Here is a 17239-nt window from a genome sequence, read left to right on the forward strand (position 1 = left end):
AGACTGGCTGTGTCCGCTGGGGTGGGGTGGGTGAGGGAGGGCCCCCATCCCCGGTACTTCCTCTCACTCACCCTGCCTGGGCACTTGCCTTTCAGGGGTCTCAACAAGCAAGGCTACAAGTGCAGGCGTAAGTGTCTCCACCGCCCAGTCTGTATGCACATGTGTGTGCACGCATGTGCCTGCGTGCCTTCACAGAGAAGCCTGTGTCCCTGTGTTGGGACGGTGTGTCTGGATGAAGCCTGTGCTTGAGTGTGTGCACGTGAGGCTTTCCATGTGGTAGTGTGTGTGTGGACGGCGGCTGCGTCAGTGAGTGCTGGAGCCGGCGTGTCTCTTCCCAGCGCTTCCCGTTCAGTGACATCACGTTGGCGGCCTGAAATAGGCCCCAGTGGAGTATGTACACAGAATCTGCCAGTGCTGCACATCGGGGCTCTTTCCCCGCAGAGAGGCTGTTAGACCTTTGCCAGCACATCCCTGGCTGCATGTGTGCTTCTGTTGAGAGCTGTGTGCATCTGGTACACACGTATGAGCACACCCTTCTCTACGGCCGTCGGTGCATGCATGAGGCAGTGTGGACCGGTGGTGGTGAGCACAGGCTCTGGAGCCAGGCTGCCTGGGTCTGAATCCCAGCTCTACCACTTCCTAGCTGTAGGACCTTAGACAAAGTTACTTAACCTATCTGTGCCTCAATTTCCTCATCTGTAAAATAGGGACAATAGAGTCATTGTGAAGATCAAATGGGATAAAATATGTAAAGCTGTATTTTAAGTGTGGCTGGTGCCCGGTAAGCATTCTATGTAAGAAGGTTTGTCATTATACATGCTGTGTACGTGTACCTGAGTGCCTTTGTGTTGGGGTGCATCTGTCAGTGTGTGTGTGTGTGTGTGTGTGTGTGTGTGTGTGTGTGTGTGTGTGTGTGGCGGGGGGCGGTGAGAGAGCTTAAGAGCTGTTTGCTGTCCTGAGCCACAAAGAGGGCTCCCCTGCCTCTAGTTCTCTCACTGCCATGCCCCCCTCCCTGCCCACCGGGACTCCTTGAGCCTTTCCTAACCTCCGATACCCGCCCAGATCGACCTGTCCTCCCTGCCCCATCCTTCCCAGACTCCTCCCACAGGGACTGACCGGAGGAGAGAAAAATCAACCTGTAGGCCGAGGGCTCCATGTGGTGAGGGTGTGGGTGGTCGGGGAGCACGGGGACTTTGTGTGGAAGGCAGGACTGGGCCGGGGGGCGCCAGCTCACAGACTCTGCCCCTCCGGGGCCTTCCCGTCCCCCTCCTGGGCCTGGGCCGCCTCAAGAATGCAACGCTGCCATCCACAAGAAATGCATCGACAAGATCATTGGCCGGTGTACGGGCACTGCAGCCAACAGCCGGGACACCATAGTGAGGCGGGGCCCAGGGCAGGGCGGGAGGGATTCGAGCTCTCCCCACCCCTTCCCTGTGGAGTCACCCTTCCTCCCCGTTTTCCTTCTTCCTTCCTTCCCCTGGCTTGGCCCCTGGGATCCCTGGATTTCCCAGTCCCCACGGAGCCCTCTTGGGGATCTTGCCACGCATGGGGTTGGGTCAGGGAGAGTTAGGGGGTGAGGAAGGGACTGGTGCTGGCATGTGACCCTTGACCTGTGACACCCCACACCCCTAGTTCCAGAAAGAACGTTTCAACATTGACATGCCACACCGGTTCAAGGTTTATAACTACATGAGCCCCACCTTCTGCGACCACTGCGGCAGCCTGCTCTGGGGGCTGGTGAAGCAGGGATTAAAGTGTGAAGGTGCGTGCCAGCTAGGGCGGGGGCTGCGGCGGAAGTGGGAGGGGGGCCCACCCGGACCCCAGAAGCTGAGACCAGCTGAGGCTGCCTTTGCCCCCTCGCTTGGGGACTCTCACGTGGGTGAGGCCTCCTGGCCCCTCCCCACTGGCTCGACTGACTCTGCCATTTACTGCTGTGTGACCATCAGAAGGTGGCCCCACTGCTGAGAGCTCCACGTCCTCAAGTATAAAACAGGTGTCGAGTCGGCCCCAGAGAGTCACCGAGGGGAAAACAGGCGGAAGGTGCTCCCCGGCCAGGGCCCCTCTCACACCAGCTCAGCTCGTGCTCCTTGCAGGCCCTCCCCCACCTCAGGCTTCACTGAAACGAGAGACGTCTGGAGGAAAAGTGACTTGTCTAGCTTGTCCCAGACATTTGTTTTTTCTTTTTCTTCTTTAAATAATGAAAGATTTGAGGTGCTCCTGATGGCTTCAGATACATCTTTTTCTAAATGCAGGAAACTCAGCAAACCCTGCCAAAAGCCCTCCTCTCTCCTGCTCTCTCCTCCGTCCCTCCCTGCCCTTGGCTGGGCCTGGGACAAGGGGACAGTTCTTTTGGAGCCTGCTGGCTGCCTGCCTGGGCGGGGGCCCTGATGGCTCTGCTTCTCTCCCACCCCAGATTGTGGCATGAACGTGCACCATAAGTGCCAGACGAAGGTGGCCAACCTCTGTGGCATCAACCAGAAGCTCTTGGCCGAGGCCTTGAACCAAGTCACCCAGGTGGGCAGGCACTGTGGGAACCCTGGACAGAGGGTGGCAGGGTTGGGGACGAGTCAGGGCTCATGCCCACTCCTGGGGAACTGCAGTGAGGGGCGTTTATACATAAGACCCTACTTCTGGAAGATCCAGTTCAAGGATTGGACATTAGAGGGTGGTGGGCTTGTTCTCCTAAGAAATTAGTTATTCAAGCAGTGCTTTTCCTGAGGGTGAACCTGGATGACTGCAAGGTTGGAACACTTGGAACTAAAGCCTTTATGTGTATATGGTTTTTTTTTTAAAAGAAAAGAGTTTAGGGCTTCCCTGGTGGCGCAGTGGTTGAGAGTCTGCCTGCCGATGCAGGGGACATGGGTTCGTGCCCCGGTCCGGGAAGATCCCACATACCGCAGAGCAGCTAGGCCCGTGAGCTATGGCCACTGAGCCTGCGCGTCCGGAGCCTGTGCTCCGCAACGGGAGAGGCCACAACAGTGAGAGGTCCGCGTACTGCCAAAAAAAAAAAAAAAAAAAGGAGTTTACCTAAAATCTCTTTTTGCTCCTTTACTTTTTTTTTTTTAATTAATTATTTTTGGCTGTGTTGGGTCTTTGTTGCTGCATGCGGGCTTTCTCTAGTTGTGGCGAGCAGGGGCTACTCTTCCTTGTGGAGCACGGGCTCTAGGTGCGCGGGCTTCAGTAATTGTGGCTCGCGGGCTCTAGAGCACAGTAGTTGTGGCACATGGGTTTAGATGCTCCGTGTCATGTGACATCTTCCTGGACCAGGGTTCAAACCCATGTGCCCTGGATTGGAAAGTGGATTCTTAACCACTGCGCCACCAGGGCAGTCCAGTGTGTACATGTTTTTTTTGTGTGTGTGTTTGGGTATGGGTGGAGCTTGAAGGAGGCCACAGAACTTTAAGATTCTAGAATCTATCACAAGTGAGGGAAAAAAAAAAACAAGTGAAGGCAACACAAATAAAAATCTATTGAGTAAGTGGCTGGGAAGTTAGGGTTCAATTTCCAGAACTCTTGTTTGTAGTCAGTGCCTTCCAGACCACCGAGGCGTCTCTGTGCCGGAAGTGTGTGTGCGTGTGTGTGCGCACTTATTCACACACGTGTGCGTGCACATGCACCGCCTGGGGTCCTGGGCTCTGCCCCTGCTGTCCCCCATTGGTACTGAGGGTGGAGTCATGGATGGTTGGGGTCCTCCCTCTGGGTTGGGAGTTCTGACCATGATATGACCTCTGGCCCCCCAACCCCTACCCCCTCCAGAGACCTGCCCGGAGGTCGGACTCCGAGACTGCAGAGACTGTTGGGATCTACCAGAATTTTGAGAAGAAGCCAGGAGTCTCTGGAGATGATGTCCCATGTGAAGGTGTGTCCATTCCTTCCAGGAAAGCCCCTACCCCCCCACGCCAGCATGGGACCCAGCCTCTCCACACAGTTGAGTGCAACTGGAGAGGAGGCACCTCTGTGGGGAGGGACCCAGCCAGGGAGGACCACCCTCTGGACGTGAGACATGAGTCTGAAGCAGCTGTCTCTTGGGCAGGAACTGGGACCTACGGCAAGATCTGGGAGAGCAGCACCAAGTGCAGCATTGACAACTTCACCTTCATCAAGATCCTGGGCAAAGGCAGCTTCGGGAAGGTGAGGGCCCCATGGCCCTGGGGCAGGCAGCCCGAGGGACCTGGGCTTGGTAGCCAAGGGGCACCTGCTTCCCACCCTCCCTGGGTGCTTCCGGGTTGGGTTGGGCCGTGCGCCCTGACCTTTGGTCCGAACCTCCCCTGCTCAGCACCCCTGCCCATCTGTCAGGTGCTGCTCGCAGAGCTGAAGGGCAAAAAGGAATTCTTCGCCATCAAGGCCCTCAAGAAGGACGTGGTTCTGATCGATGATGACGTGGAGTGCACGATGGTGGAGAAGCGGGTGCTGGCGCTCTCCGGGGAGAATCCCTTTCTCACCCATCTCTTCTGCACCTTCCAGACCAAGGTGCCGGCCCGCCCACTATCAGTGCCCCTGGCCCACATCCCCCCTCAGTCGCTCAGGTCAAGGCCATGTCTCCCACTGAGATTCTCCAGGGTAGGGCCCAGTCTTCTTCCTCAGACCACTTAAGGCAAGGCTGAGTCTCCCTTCCTCAGACTCCTCAGGGCAGGGCTGTTCTTCCCCCCTCACATCCACCAGGGCAGATGTCCCCTGCTTCCTGTTGGGGCTTGTCCCTAGTGGTCCTCAGTGAGGGAGCTGCCTGCCGCTTTCTGTGCCTCTGCTCACCACCCTCCCCCCACAGGACCACCTGTTCTTTGTGATGGAGTTCCTCAATGGGGGTGACCTGATGTATCACATCCAGGACAAAGGCCGCTTCGAGCTCTACCGTGCCACGTACGCGAGGCCCTGTTGGGGGAAGAGCCCTCTGCCCATCTGCCTTCCATTCCTTCTTCCCTCCCCCTGGTGAAGCCAGCCTGGGCTGGAGCTGGGGTTGGAGAGACTTGGGGTGGCCAGGGCCGTCCCCTGCCCCGTGTGGGAAGCTAGGGGTGAGGGGTGAGCTGTGGCTGGGAACACAACCTAGACATGCCAGGTCCTGTCCCCTCCCTGGGCCTCAGCGGGTGGGTGATCCTGCACAATGCAGGACCCAGGTGGGTGGCCCCTAAACTAGCATGCACCCCCAGACTGTGTGTGTGTGCACACAGGCGTATCTATATAAATGCATACACTCTTAGGACAGAGAACTGTCTCATTTGGAGCTTTTTACTTCACAATTTTCTTTTCTGCCTTGGCTACCAGCCCCTACTTGCCTGATACAAGATGTGCTTGATCAGGACCAGGTTGTCCGTGGAGTTATTTTCAGCATTTCCTGTCCCTGGGGGTGGGGATGAAGACCCAGGGAGAAGCAGGGGCTGCTCACAGAAATCTCAGGACACTGTGTGTGTGTGTGTGTCTCATACAGGTTTTATGCGGCTGAGATAGTCTGTGGACTACAGTTTCTACACCAGAAAGGGATCATTTACAGGTGCGGGGATCGGAAGGTGGGGGGTGTTTAGGAGGGGAGGCCCCGACCCCATCATATCCTCTGAAATGCTCTGAGTGGATCCCGGTCCAGCTGTGGCCCCATCTCCTCTTGGAGTTGGTCTTTAGTTGGATATTTGCTTAAACCACCTACTCCATTGCTACAATTCCTTGTGGCCCCTTAGCTGAGGCTGGCACAACTCCAGGGACTGGGAACTCCCTGCCCATACTCGACACCTTTGGTGGGAGCGCAGCACTGACTGGTATGGTGTCTCCCTCCCTTGGAGCCATCGGTCTCCCTCTGCAGCTGCATCTGAGCACTCTGAGCTTCCACCAGTGGGGTCTGCTTTCATAAATTCTCACCCAATAAATGACAGTTCCATCCTGCCATGAATTAATATGTACTCATCCGAAAGGCTGAGGCCGTGCTGTGTGTACTATTGTGGGATGATCCCAAGGTATGTTGTCAAGTGGAAAACCAATCCATGGGACAGTGCATATTGGATGTTAGGGACCAGGCTTTAAAAGGTGGCATGAGATGCACATTGTAATGTGCTGTCCGTGCCTGGACTCAGTCTAGGGAGGGCCTGGCAAGCGAGGTTAGTGGAAGATGGGCCTTGTGCTGTTCTGCTTTTCTGGTGCTTGTTACCGTGTGCCTAAGTTATCTACTCAACTACCTACATAAAATAGATGGGCTCCCTGCCCTTGTGGAGTCTGACAAACCTGAGTCCAGGGCGCTTCCACAGCTGAGTAGCTGGGTGACCCTAGGCAAGTGATACCACCTCGTTGAGCCTCATTTTGGGCTTCGGGAAGTAGGATGGTGTGTGTCCAGCACACAGCACACAGTAGGCGGCTTGCAGGAAGCACCTGTGTTTAGCACCTCTTTCCCCTCCTCTTCCTCATTCCCTCGTACCCTGGAGAGAGTCCTAGGCTTTCCGGGCTGACAATGGGGACATGGGAGGGGACTACGGGGAGGAGGGGAATTGGACCCTAACGACTCCTTTTCCTGTCCCCTCCCCGCAGGGACCTTAAGCTGGACAACGTGATGCTGGACCGGGATGGCCACATCAAGATTGCTGACTTCGGCATGTGCAAGGAGAACATGTTTGGGGACAAACAGGCCAGCACCTTCTGCGGCACCCCTGACTACATCGCCCCCGAGGTGAGTGGCACCCTCCCGGCCCTGCCTCTGGCCGACACCTTGTCTCCACAGGGGGTGGGTGGCAATGTCCGAGTCACAGCCAAGAGGCTGAGGAGGGCTGGTCGGGGCTTGTGCTCCAGGGCCCCCTCAGCTCTGGCACCCCCTCTGCCCCAGATCCTGCAGGGCCTGAAGTACTCATTCTCCGTGGACTGGTGGTCCTTTGGAGTCCTTCTCTATGAGATGCTCATTGGTCAGTCCCCCTTCCACGGTGACGATGAGGACGAACTCTTTGAGTCCATCCGTGTGGACTCACCGTATTATCCCCGCTGGATCACCAGGGAGTCCAAGGACATCCTGGAGAAGGTAGGAGCCCCTGGGCTGGGCTGGCAGGGGCAGGAGCTGGCAGACACCAGGTCACGGGAATGCCAGAAGCCTCCTGTCTCAGGGATGGCAGCCTCACCAGTGCTCCGGTCCTAACACATTGGGGGGTCACTCTCCTGCCACCTTCTTGGGACCTCCTGTCTATGTTCCCTGCACTGAATCAGCCTGGCCTGGCAATGATGGGCTTGGGGTCAGAAGACAGATAGACCTTAGGCTAAACTCTGAGTCTATCTCCTTATCTACAAAATGAGGCCAGAAGAGAACCTTTCTCACAGAGTTTTGGGAGGAAAAAAACGTAAGTGTATGATGCCAGGCAGATGGTAAACACCCAATAAGAGCTACTGCTTTTGCTCACAAGTCCCACCAGCTGAGAGTCCTGGCAGCCCCAGTCCACACCCTATTTCTCCACTGGACCTGGGACCAGAGGCCAGAGAGGACCTCTCAGGCCCAGAGGCCCTGGGCTGTGATACCAGGCTGGACTGGACCAGCCTGGGCACCCCTCGACCTGCTTGGCGTTTTCTGAGGCTCCCATTTCCTACAGCCCTCGGGTGCTAACCAGGTTCCCTGCTGCGTTGCAGCTGCTTGAACGGGATACAACCAAGAGGCTGGGAGTGACAGGGAACATCAAAATCCACCCCTTCTTCAAGACCATCAACTGGGCTCTGCTGGAGAAACGTGCAGTGGAGCCGCCCTTCAAGCCCAAAGTGGTACGTGATCCCGCTCCAGTGGGGGCTGCCCACTCAATGTTTTCTCTCACTGCCTTCCGGAGTGGACTCCTCCTGCTTTGCCCTGCCTCTCTCCTGCATCATTCGCATGCTCTCCTCCTCTCCCTTCTTCTAGCAAATCTGCTTTCCCAACCTCCTTGGCACACTGAGCCACAGCCTCTACCCTCATATCCTCACCATCTCTCCTCAGTCAGTCATTCAACAAACATTGGTGACAGTGGATCCAGCCACCCTTTAGCATACATTCTTTAAAATCCACTGTGTGCAGGGGCGTATGCTTTGGGGATCACAGTTAAGGCCCCCCTCCCTCCACCTACCCATCTATCCAATCCATTTTCCAAAAAATATCGGAAATGATGAGTACCCTCTGGGTGCAGAGCACTGTGCTGGGCTGCATAGCGAAGTGGGAGGCCCAGTCCCAGAGCTAGAGGGGCCCCAGCTCCTCAGAGAGATAGGAAACTTGCACACTGATGGTCATCTATGATAAATGACAGCAGTACAAGACATGTCACAAGGCCACACACAATCAGTTGCCATAGGGATGGTCTGTGGGCAGGTGCCCAAGATGCAGAGATCGGGGTGGGTCTGAGAGGAAATGGGATGTCTGCAGGGCTGGGGAAGCTCGGCCAGGCCAAGGGCAGATGGGAGGTATTCCAGGTAGAGGAGGGATGGTTTGCATAAAGGCCTAGAATCTAGAGAAACCACCAAGGAGCCAGCAGGAGAGCAGAGGGAGGCTGGACTTCTCAGAAGTTGAGCTCTGTGGCCCTTCTCTGATCGCAGCTCTTCCCTCCCTTCCCCTTTCTCTCCTTTGCTTCCCCTCCTCTTTCAGGACACGCTGTTCCCACTGAGCAGCCTGCGTAATGTGCCCCCGTGTTTGTGTCTTGAAGCCGCAGAGCACTCCCCCATTCCAGGGATCTCAAACTCAGTGCCTCCTGCCGTGGGCACATCACTACCAGGCCAGGCCAGCTGTAGGAAAATCACACAGCCTGCTTTCAGTGTCTCACTTTTGATAGAAAGAGGGATAGACTGATTTTAAATAACACCAGGCAGCTGATCGGCAGCCCCTGTCAGTGGGAAGTGGGGCCTGTGATGTACTGGCCAAGCGGGTTTCAGCACCAAGAGTGGGCGGACGTGCCAGGAAATGGGCCCAGGGCTGCTCTGCTCTGTCAGTTTTCAAAGAAGCCAGAAACCAGGATTTTTATGTCAAATTGCCCTTTTTTTTTTTTTTTTTTTTGTGGTACGCGGGCCTGTCACTGTTGTGGCCTCCCCCGTTGCAGAGCACAGGCTCCGGACGCGCAGGCTCAGGGGCCATGGCTCACGGGCCTAGCCGCTCCGCAGCATGCGGGATCTTCCCGGATCGGGGCACGAACCCGTGTCCCCTGCATCGGCAGGCGGACTCTCAACCACTGCGCCACCAGGGAAGCCCCAAATTGCCCAATTTTAAAATATTGGCTCAAATGCCATTAAAACCCATGGCTAGTCAAAATGGTTGTACCTGCAGCTCAGTTTGGCCTGAGGGCCACCAGCTTAAGACCTCTTTCAATCACTCTTTCATTGTACCTTCAGAAGCAGAGAGTTGGCAAACTTTTCCTGTGAACAGCCTTATAGTAAATATCTTAGGCTTTGCAGGCCAGATAGTCTCAAGGCGGCCATAGACGGTATGTCAGTGAGTGGGTGTGGTTGGGTACTAATAAAACTTTATTTATGGATGCCGAACTTTGAATTTCATTTAATTTTCACATGTCATGAAGTGTTATTCTCCTTTTGATTTTTTCCTAAACATTTAAAAATGCAAAAGCCAGCCTTAGCTTGTGGGACCTACAAAAACAAGTGGTGGCTGGGCTTTGGCCCAGGGCTGTGGTCTTCTAGAACCCTGCTTGGGTGGATGCCCACCTTTCCTCCTCCAGGCCCCCTACTGGCTTCCCTCATTCCCTTGGTAACAGCATCCACCTTCCAGCAGAAAGACTCCCTTTTCTGTTCTAAATAAGGACAGCTCTGGCTTGGCCCAGCCCAACAGGGATTATGGCTCCGGGAATGGGTCCCTGGAACGTCGGGAACCCATTGGAAGGTTGCCCTTTGGGTCCCGCTTACACACCCCTGCCTTCTGTTTGCAGAGGTCTGCTGGAGACTACAACAACTTCGACCAGGAGTTCCTGAACGAGAAGCCGCGCCTCTCCTACAGCGACAAGAACCTCATCGACTCCATGGACCAAACAGCATTTGCCGGCTTCTCCTTTGTGAACCCCAAATTCGAGAGGCTCCTGGAAAATTGAGGTTGCCAGACACGTGCCCCCAGCCCACCCCAGCCAGGGAGCCTGGGTCAGCCAGCACGGCCTGCTGACCTGGCCCAGGCAGAGCAGGCAGGGCCCCCCACTTCATCGGCACCTGCCTGTCCCCCACGATAAGTAGCAGTGTGATTGTCATAATTTCTGCTGCTGCCTGTCTCCCTCGTCCCCCAGAGAGGCCTCAGCTCCTGTCTGGCTGGGCTTTCATGGTACTTCCTCTGTGAATTGTATGTGAATTTGCTTTTCCTCTGCCCTCAGAGGGAAATTGTAAATCCTGTGTTTCATTACTTGAATGTAGTTATCTATTGAAAAAAATATGTAAAATATATATATATATATATATACACGCCTATATATATATATATATATATATATATATATATATAGGCGTGTATATATTGCTCAGTAGAGAAAAATGTGGGGGACTGGTGATACGATCTTTTAAAATATATATATATTATATATATGACACACACCCTCCCCACCTCCCACCACCCCCCCACCCAAAAAAAAAAAAAAAAAAAGGAGCACAAGCTGTTTGAAACGCCAGGTTCTTTTATTTGTGTGTCTAAATAAACACCAACTGATGCTGACCTGGCTATCAGGACACGTTTCTCCCAGGAAGCTGGTGGCTGCTGCTCCCACTTCTGGCAGCTCTGTCTTGGAAGTTAAACCGAGCTGTTAGCTGCAGATGCAGACCCCTGGGCTTTCATGCAAATGTGTTTGTATTTATGGGTTTCCTCTGGCTCCAGGGCCATGGGCCAAAAGCAGAAAACTTTTCTGGGTGGCTGAGGGAGCCCCAGGTGTCTCTGTGGGGTGATGGGAGGAGGAGGGACCAGCTGCAGAGAGTCTATCTCAGAAGAGTGAGGGGCGAGCGCTGAAAAGCAGGACAGTGCAAGGTCTGGCGGGGAGATGTGAGCAAAGTCGTCGAGGCCAGCCCAGACTGGGGAGGAGGACAGGGGAGAGAATGGAAATACAGCTCAGGCTTCAGACAGCTCTGGATTCAAATCGCAGAGTAGCCAAAAGATTCGGCTTTAAAGATGTCACTTAATCATTTGAAACCTCCGTTTCCTCATCTGTAAAATGGGGACAAAGCAAGGTGGTACTCGGTGTAACTCCTCATCTCATGTTTGTCCCCGCCCTTGCCACAGAGGAGTCTGTGTCTGAGTTCTAGAATCTATATCTCAGGAGCTCTTTCCTACCTGGGGACAGGGAGGGGAGCAGGGTAGGAGAAAAAAGTGAGAAAATGCCGAGTGGCCGGGTTGAGGTTGAGAGACTTGCTCAGTGTGCCCGTGTGCAGCGAGGAAACTGGTGGCAGCCGGTGTCCCCCTGAGCGTGCAGCTTTCTGTCCCCACCACTTCAACACCTGCTCATGGCTTCCTGTTTCTTCCTCTCCGCCTCTCTCTGGGCACAGGCCTCAGGCAGGGCCCTCCCTGCAGCCCCTCTGGTCCAGCCCCCGGCCCTCGTCCCTGGTGGTGGACGAGGTGCCCCCAGCGCTGGATTGGCTAGCCCTGGCATCCAAGTAGCTGACTTCCAGCAAGTTCATTTTTCTGGGCTGAGGTACAAGTTTCCACAGCTGGAGAGGTGCCAGATGAGGGGGGGCTGATACTGCGGGGATTGGGGGCCAAACCCTCCCCAGAGAGACCTAAGTGTCTCCCTGTCCTCTCCACCTGCCATCCTCTTGGGAAACACTTGAATCCCTGCTCTGCGTCCAGCAGTGAAAGCCCCAGAAGTGGGGCTTTTCCCCCTTGGGCTCACAGTCAGGGGGGGAGACACAGCGTGACATGGGCTGTGCTGGGGAATGCTGGGGCTCTGAGAGCCCAGAGGAGGAGCCTGGAGACCCCTGTTCCCTACTTCTGTTGCACAGGCCCCAGAAGCCCCCGGGGTGGTCCAGAGTGTGTTTAGAACAGAACTACAGTTGGTGAGTGAATTCAGAGTCTCTCCCGTCGTCCTGCAGCTCCAAGGCAGAGCCATGCAGCCAGAGCCCATTTCCTCCTGCGTGGGCTGGGAGACTAAGTCGTTTTTCAGCCAGAGGCTGTGGAGGGTGGCGGGAAGAACGGAAGTGTGAGTTCTACTCCGCTACCCACACACTGTAACCACCACGAGTTTCTTCCTTAGGCCTTAGTTCCTCATCTGTAAAACGGGACCATTACTCCTTACTGGCTCTTGGAGCTCCCAGCTCTGGGGAATCCCTCAGAGACTGATGCTCGGTACCCCATGGGGCTGGGCAAAGCCTGGGGGATGGGGAAGCAGCTGCCAGGGATGCTGCCAAACTGCCTGGGAAGCTGTGCGGCTCGAGGCCTGTTCCCAGAGTTGCATAGGCACCAGGACTGACGGGTGGCCCAGGAAATGCCTCTCGTGGCTGGGCCCGGAGCCACGCTTTCACTGGGAACTGGGGGTCTGGAAGACGGCCCTCCACCTGCCAGGTAGGTGTGTAGGCAGAGCAGCGAGCTTGGCCTCCACCTGAAATGTGTACCAGGCCTCACACTCAGAGCCAAGCAAACACAGATGCAGGAGGGCCTGGGGGCAGGAGCAGGGCTCTGCTGTCAGATACCCCTGGTTTCAAACCCTGCATGTCCCTAGTTGTGTGACCTCAGTGAGTGACAACCTCCCGGAGGTCCAGTTTCCTTTACTGTAAAATGGGGATGCAGGCAGACTTCATTTTACTGCACTTCGCTGTACTACACTTTGCAGACATCATGTTCTTTACAAATTGAAGGTTCGTGGCAACCCTGCGTGGAGCAAGTCGATCGGCACCATTTCTCCAACGGCATTTGTTCACTTCGTGCTTCTGTGTCACATTTTGGTAATTCTCTCAATATTTCAAACTTTAAATTATTATTATATTTGTTATGGTGATCAGTGATGTCTGATGTTACTATTGTAATTGTTTTGCAGCACCACCAACTGTGCCTATATAAGAACTTAATCCGAACTTCCCTGGTAGTCCAGTGGTTAGGACTCCATGCTTCCACTGCAAGGCACATGAGTTCAATCCCTGGTTGGGGAACTGAGATTCCACTTGCTGCACAGTGCAGCCAAGAAAAACGCAAAAAGATGAGAATCCACCTGCCAATGCAGGGGACACGGGTTCGAGTCCTGGTCTGGGAAGATCCCACATGCCACGGAGCAACTAAGCCTGTGGGCCACAACTACTGAGCCCACGCTCTAGAGGCTGCAAGCTACAACTACTCTAGAGCCCATGTGCCACAACTACTGAAGCCCATGCGCCTAGAGCCGGTGCTCCACAACAAGAGAAACCACCGCAATGAGAAGCCTGCACACTGCAACAAAGAGTAGCTCCTACTCGCTGTAACTAGAGAAAGCCTGCGTGCAGCAATGAAGACCCAATGCAACCAAGATAAATAAATAAATTTATTTTTTAAAAAAGGAAATACATTTCACAAGGCTATAGCTGCCACACATAGTGATTCCTCTGATGGATCTAAAAATTGAAAACCTTTTGGAAAAGGTTTACCATCCTAGATGTCATTAAGACATTTGTGATCCATAGAAAGAGGTCAAAATAACATTAAGAAGAGTTTGGAAGAAGTTGATTCCAACCCTCATGGATGACTTTGAGGGGTTCAGGACTTCAGTGGAGGAAGTCACTGCAGATGTGATGGAAATAGCAGAAGAACCAGAGTTAGAAGTAGAGCCTGAAGATGTAACTGAATTGCTGCAATCTCATGATAAAACTTTTAACGAACGAGGAATTGCTTCTTATGAATGAACAAAGAAGGTGGTTTCTTGGGATGGAATCCACTCCTGGTGAAGATGCTTTGAAGATTATTGAAATGACAATAAAGGGTTTAGAATATTACATAAACATAGTTGATAAAGCAGTGGCAGGACTTGAGAGGATTGACTCCAATTCTGGAAGAACTTCTGTGAGTAAAATGCTATCAAACAGCACTGTGTACTATAGAGAAATCATTCATGAAAGGAAGAGTCATTTGATATGGCAAACTTCATTTTTGTTTTATTTTAAGAAATTGTCACAGCTTCCTCAATCTTCAAGCAACCACCACCTTGATCAGTCAGCAGCCATCAACATCGAGGCAAAACCTTCCACCAGCAAAAAGATTACAACTTGCTGAAGGCTCAGATGATGGTTAGCATTTTTTAGCAATAAAGTACTTTTTAATTAAGGTATGTACATTGCTTTTTAAGACCTAATGTTATTGCACTTAATAGATTATAGTGTAAACATAACTTATATGTACTGGGGAAACCCCACATTTTTTGTGACTCGTGCTTTATTTCAGTGGTCTGGAACCGAACTCGTAATATTTCCGAGGTACGCGTGTAGCTATGCTGATGCTTGTGGACTAGGATGATTTCTGTAAGTGCATCCCACGGTCTCAGGACACAGTAGATGCTCAGTAGACAGCAGCCACTGTGACCCCATCCCCTCAAGGGGATGAAACATGCTCAGGATAGCGGGCCTGTCAGCTGCACATCAGAACCCGTGGGCCTTTTGACCAGACTGCAGGAGGGCACCTTGGCAGTTTCAATTAAAACCTAAAATGTGGGAATTCCCTGACAGTCCAGTGATTAGGACTCCGTGCTTCTACTGCAGGGGGCACAGGTTCGATCCCTGGTCTGGGAACTAAGACCCTGCAAGCCATGTGGCGTGGAATGAATGAATGAATGAATGAATGAATGAATCCTAAAATGCACCCACCCCATGATCCAGCAATCCCCCTTCCCAAGCGGAGCTACCCAGAGGAGTCTCACCCACAGGCCCCAGGAGGCTGGCCCAGGATGCCCAACACCTCGTGGACTAATTGGGAAAAACTGGAAGCAAGCAGAACACCCAGCACCTGGGGAGGTGGTTAAATACTTTCCTGATGTGGAAAGTGGTGCAGGGCCAAGGAATCAAGATGAGCAAGTTAGAGAACCAAAACTTCAGAGCGATTCCACCCTGTGGTTCCATGTGCCAGCTCTCGAGGGCACCCAAAGGTGGAATGAAGGATGAATGAGTGAATGAATGCGTGGGCTGCGCAGACCACAATCCCTTTACGGCAGTGGCTCTCACAGTCAGCGTGCAAAGCATACTGATAAGACACATCCTTTATGCCAAGTTCTAGCCAGCAGGTCTCGGCCCTGACTATACATAGGAATCCGATGCCCAGGCTGCCCCGCGTCTAGTTCTAGGTGATCTCTGGAAGGGACCCCACGTTAGTATTGCTATAGTGCCCCGCAGTCCAACGGGCACCAGGATTGAGAGCCAGTTGGTTGAGATCTGGGAATCTGCATTTCACCCAGTCGTCCTGGTGGAGCAAGGAGATGCGGCTGTGAGTGGGCCACACCCTGGAAGGTGAAGTCGCCAGCCAGTACCGCCCAGCCCCTGTGTGTGGAAGGCTCCACCGCTGGACCCTGGGACCCCTGCGTGAGCGCGCATCACAGGCGGAAGATCGGTGGGCCCTAAGGGAGGGAGCCTGCGGCGGCTCCGGGAAGCTACAGCGCCCTCTGGTGGCCGGCGGGCTTGCAGGCCCAGGGAGGACCGTTTTGTGCCAGGTACAGTGCTCGGTTCCTAACCCACCTCCTGTCATTAGTCCCTGGGGAAATATTCCAGCAAGGAGGTGCCCGAGGACCATTTTGAAGAGATTCAGAGATGTGGAGGTTACACATCTAGACAGCTCCCCTGGCATTAAGAGGGTCTCTGGTCTGCCCCAAATCTCAACCCTATTCCTTAGCATCCATCACACAATTAGAATCCCATTTCCCCAATTTCTTCCTTACCAGGGTGTGAATGACTGATATGAGCTCCCCTCCCCCTGCTCTGGGGGCATGGGTAAGGAGTCGGTAAAACAAGGGTGGCTGCCAATCCTGCCCTGTGACATTAGAAGCGACAGGTGACCAAACCCCAGGAACTCAGAAGTCAATGTCCTCCAGCTGGCAGGTGGCACTGGCCCACTGTCCCAGCTGAGGGTTAGGACATGGTTCAAGAGCAAGACAGCTGTGGCCAACCACAGACCTTTAGAAACCTGCCATCAATAGTATTGGCAAAACCTCTCTGAGCCACTTCCTGGATTTAAATCATGAGTTTCATTTTCATAGGAAAATGAAAAAGGAATGTCTCAAAAATTAAGCCAATTAGACCCACTTTGCATCAATGATAAGTTCAAAATAACTCATTTCACAAAATGCTTGCATTCCATTAAAAATGGATCTTGGGACTTCCCCGGTGGCGCAGTGGTTAAGAATCCTCCTGCCAATGCAGGGAACATAGGTTCGAGCCCTGGTCCAGGAAGATCCCAGGAAGATCCCAGGATCCCAGGATCCCAGGAAGATCCCTTAATTGCCGCGGAGCAATTAAGCCCACGTGCCACAACTGCTGAAGCCCGCGCCTAGAGCCCGTGCTCTGCAACAAGAGAAGCCACCACAGTGAGAAGCCCACGCACCACAACGAAGAGTAGCCCCTGCTCACAGCAACTAGAGACAGCCCGCGTGCAGCAATGAAGACCTAATGCAGCCAAAGATAATAAAATAAAATAAAATAAAATAAAATAAAGCTGAAAAGCCCAAAGAGAAGTCAAACCCAGGCCTTTAAAACTGTTGCCTCAGGGCTCTGCGAAACCACAGCAAGAGGCTGCAGAATATAAAGCAAAACTGCTGCTGAAAGCATTTCTACGTGAAAACACACCCTCTGCAAAAAAAAAAGAAAAAGAAAAAGAAAAAGAAAAGGATCTTGTTAACTTAATTGTTCTTGAGCGCTCTGTTTGGAAACAAGGTATGTTTAAAAAAAGAAAGAAAGATTGTCTTTAAACCCTGGCTCAGGTTTGCAGTAGCTGGATATCAAATGCTCCTTTTTATATTGGACCCATACTCAGACTCACCTAGCGTGGGCCAGGAAGTGGCAGCGCTGATGACAAACTATGGGATGCAGACTTGGAGTCAGATCTGGGTCTACACCTGCCTGTCCCATCCCTCCACTGTTACTTGCCGTCTCTGAGCCTCAGTTTCCTCCCCTATAGCTTGGGCATAATAATACCTGCTTTACAGTGTTGTTATGAGGCTGAAGCTTGGAAAACTCTTCGTGCAGCCTGGCACACAGTGAGTACTCAGGAAATCTAAGACTATTGTTCTTATTCTTCACTCTGTGAACATCTTCCATGTCTCCAAGCATGTTTGCCTCACAGCAGTGCTGTAGGTACAAGGCATGGCTGGGCCCAGGCTAGTGTCCGGGAATCTTGTAGAAAGGGGACAAAATTTTCCTG

General features: G+C 53.3%; 1 protein-coding gene across 7 annotated transcripts in view; it reads left to right on the forward strand.

The window, feature by feature from the left end:
- Positions 1 to 14161, forward strand: part of PRKCD (protein kinase C delta) — a 39257-nt gene extending 25096 nt beyond the window's left edge. For 3 of the 7 annotated variants that reach the window (XM_079934847.1, XM_079934846.1, XM_079934848.1), the window contains exons 7-18: positions 96 to 127; positions 1291 to 1376; positions 1633 to 1762; positions 2414 to 2514; positions 3757 to 4131; positions 4297 to 4470; positions 4766 to 4857; positions 5423 to 5485; positions 6505 to 6643; positions 6797 to 6985; positions 7582 to 7710; positions 9843 to 10419. In XM_079934847.1, the coding sequence (XP_079790973.1) occupies positions 96 to 127; positions 1291 to 1376; positions 1633 to 1762; positions 2414 to 2514; positions 3757 to 4131; positions 4297 to 4470; positions 4766 to 4857; positions 5423 to 5485; positions 6505 to 6643; positions 6797 to 6985; positions 7582 to 7710; positions 9843 to 10001 (1669 nt within the window). In that variant the 3' untranslated portion in view covers positions 10002 to 10419. Of the gene's footprint in view, positions 1 to 95; positions 128 to 1290; positions 1377 to 1632; positions 1763 to 2413; positions 2515 to 3756; positions 4132 to 4296; positions 4471 to 4765; positions 4858 to 5422; positions 5486 to 6504; positions 6644 to 6796; positions 6986 to 7581; positions 7711 to 9842; positions 10420 to 12732; positions 12820 to 12911 lie in introns of those variants that run through there. The other 4 variants (XM_079934849.1, XM_079934850.1, XR_013830251.1 and 1 more) reach the window with 3 other exon arrangements.
- The last annotated feature ends 3078 nt before the right edge of the window (positions 14162 to 17239 follow it).

Source organism: Stenella coeruleoalba (genome assembly GCF_951394435.1).
Source record: "Stenella coeruleoalba genome assembly, chromosome: 10".
NCBI lineage: Eukaryota > Metazoa > Chordata > Mammalia > Artiodactyla > Delphinidae > Stenella > Stenella coeruleoalba.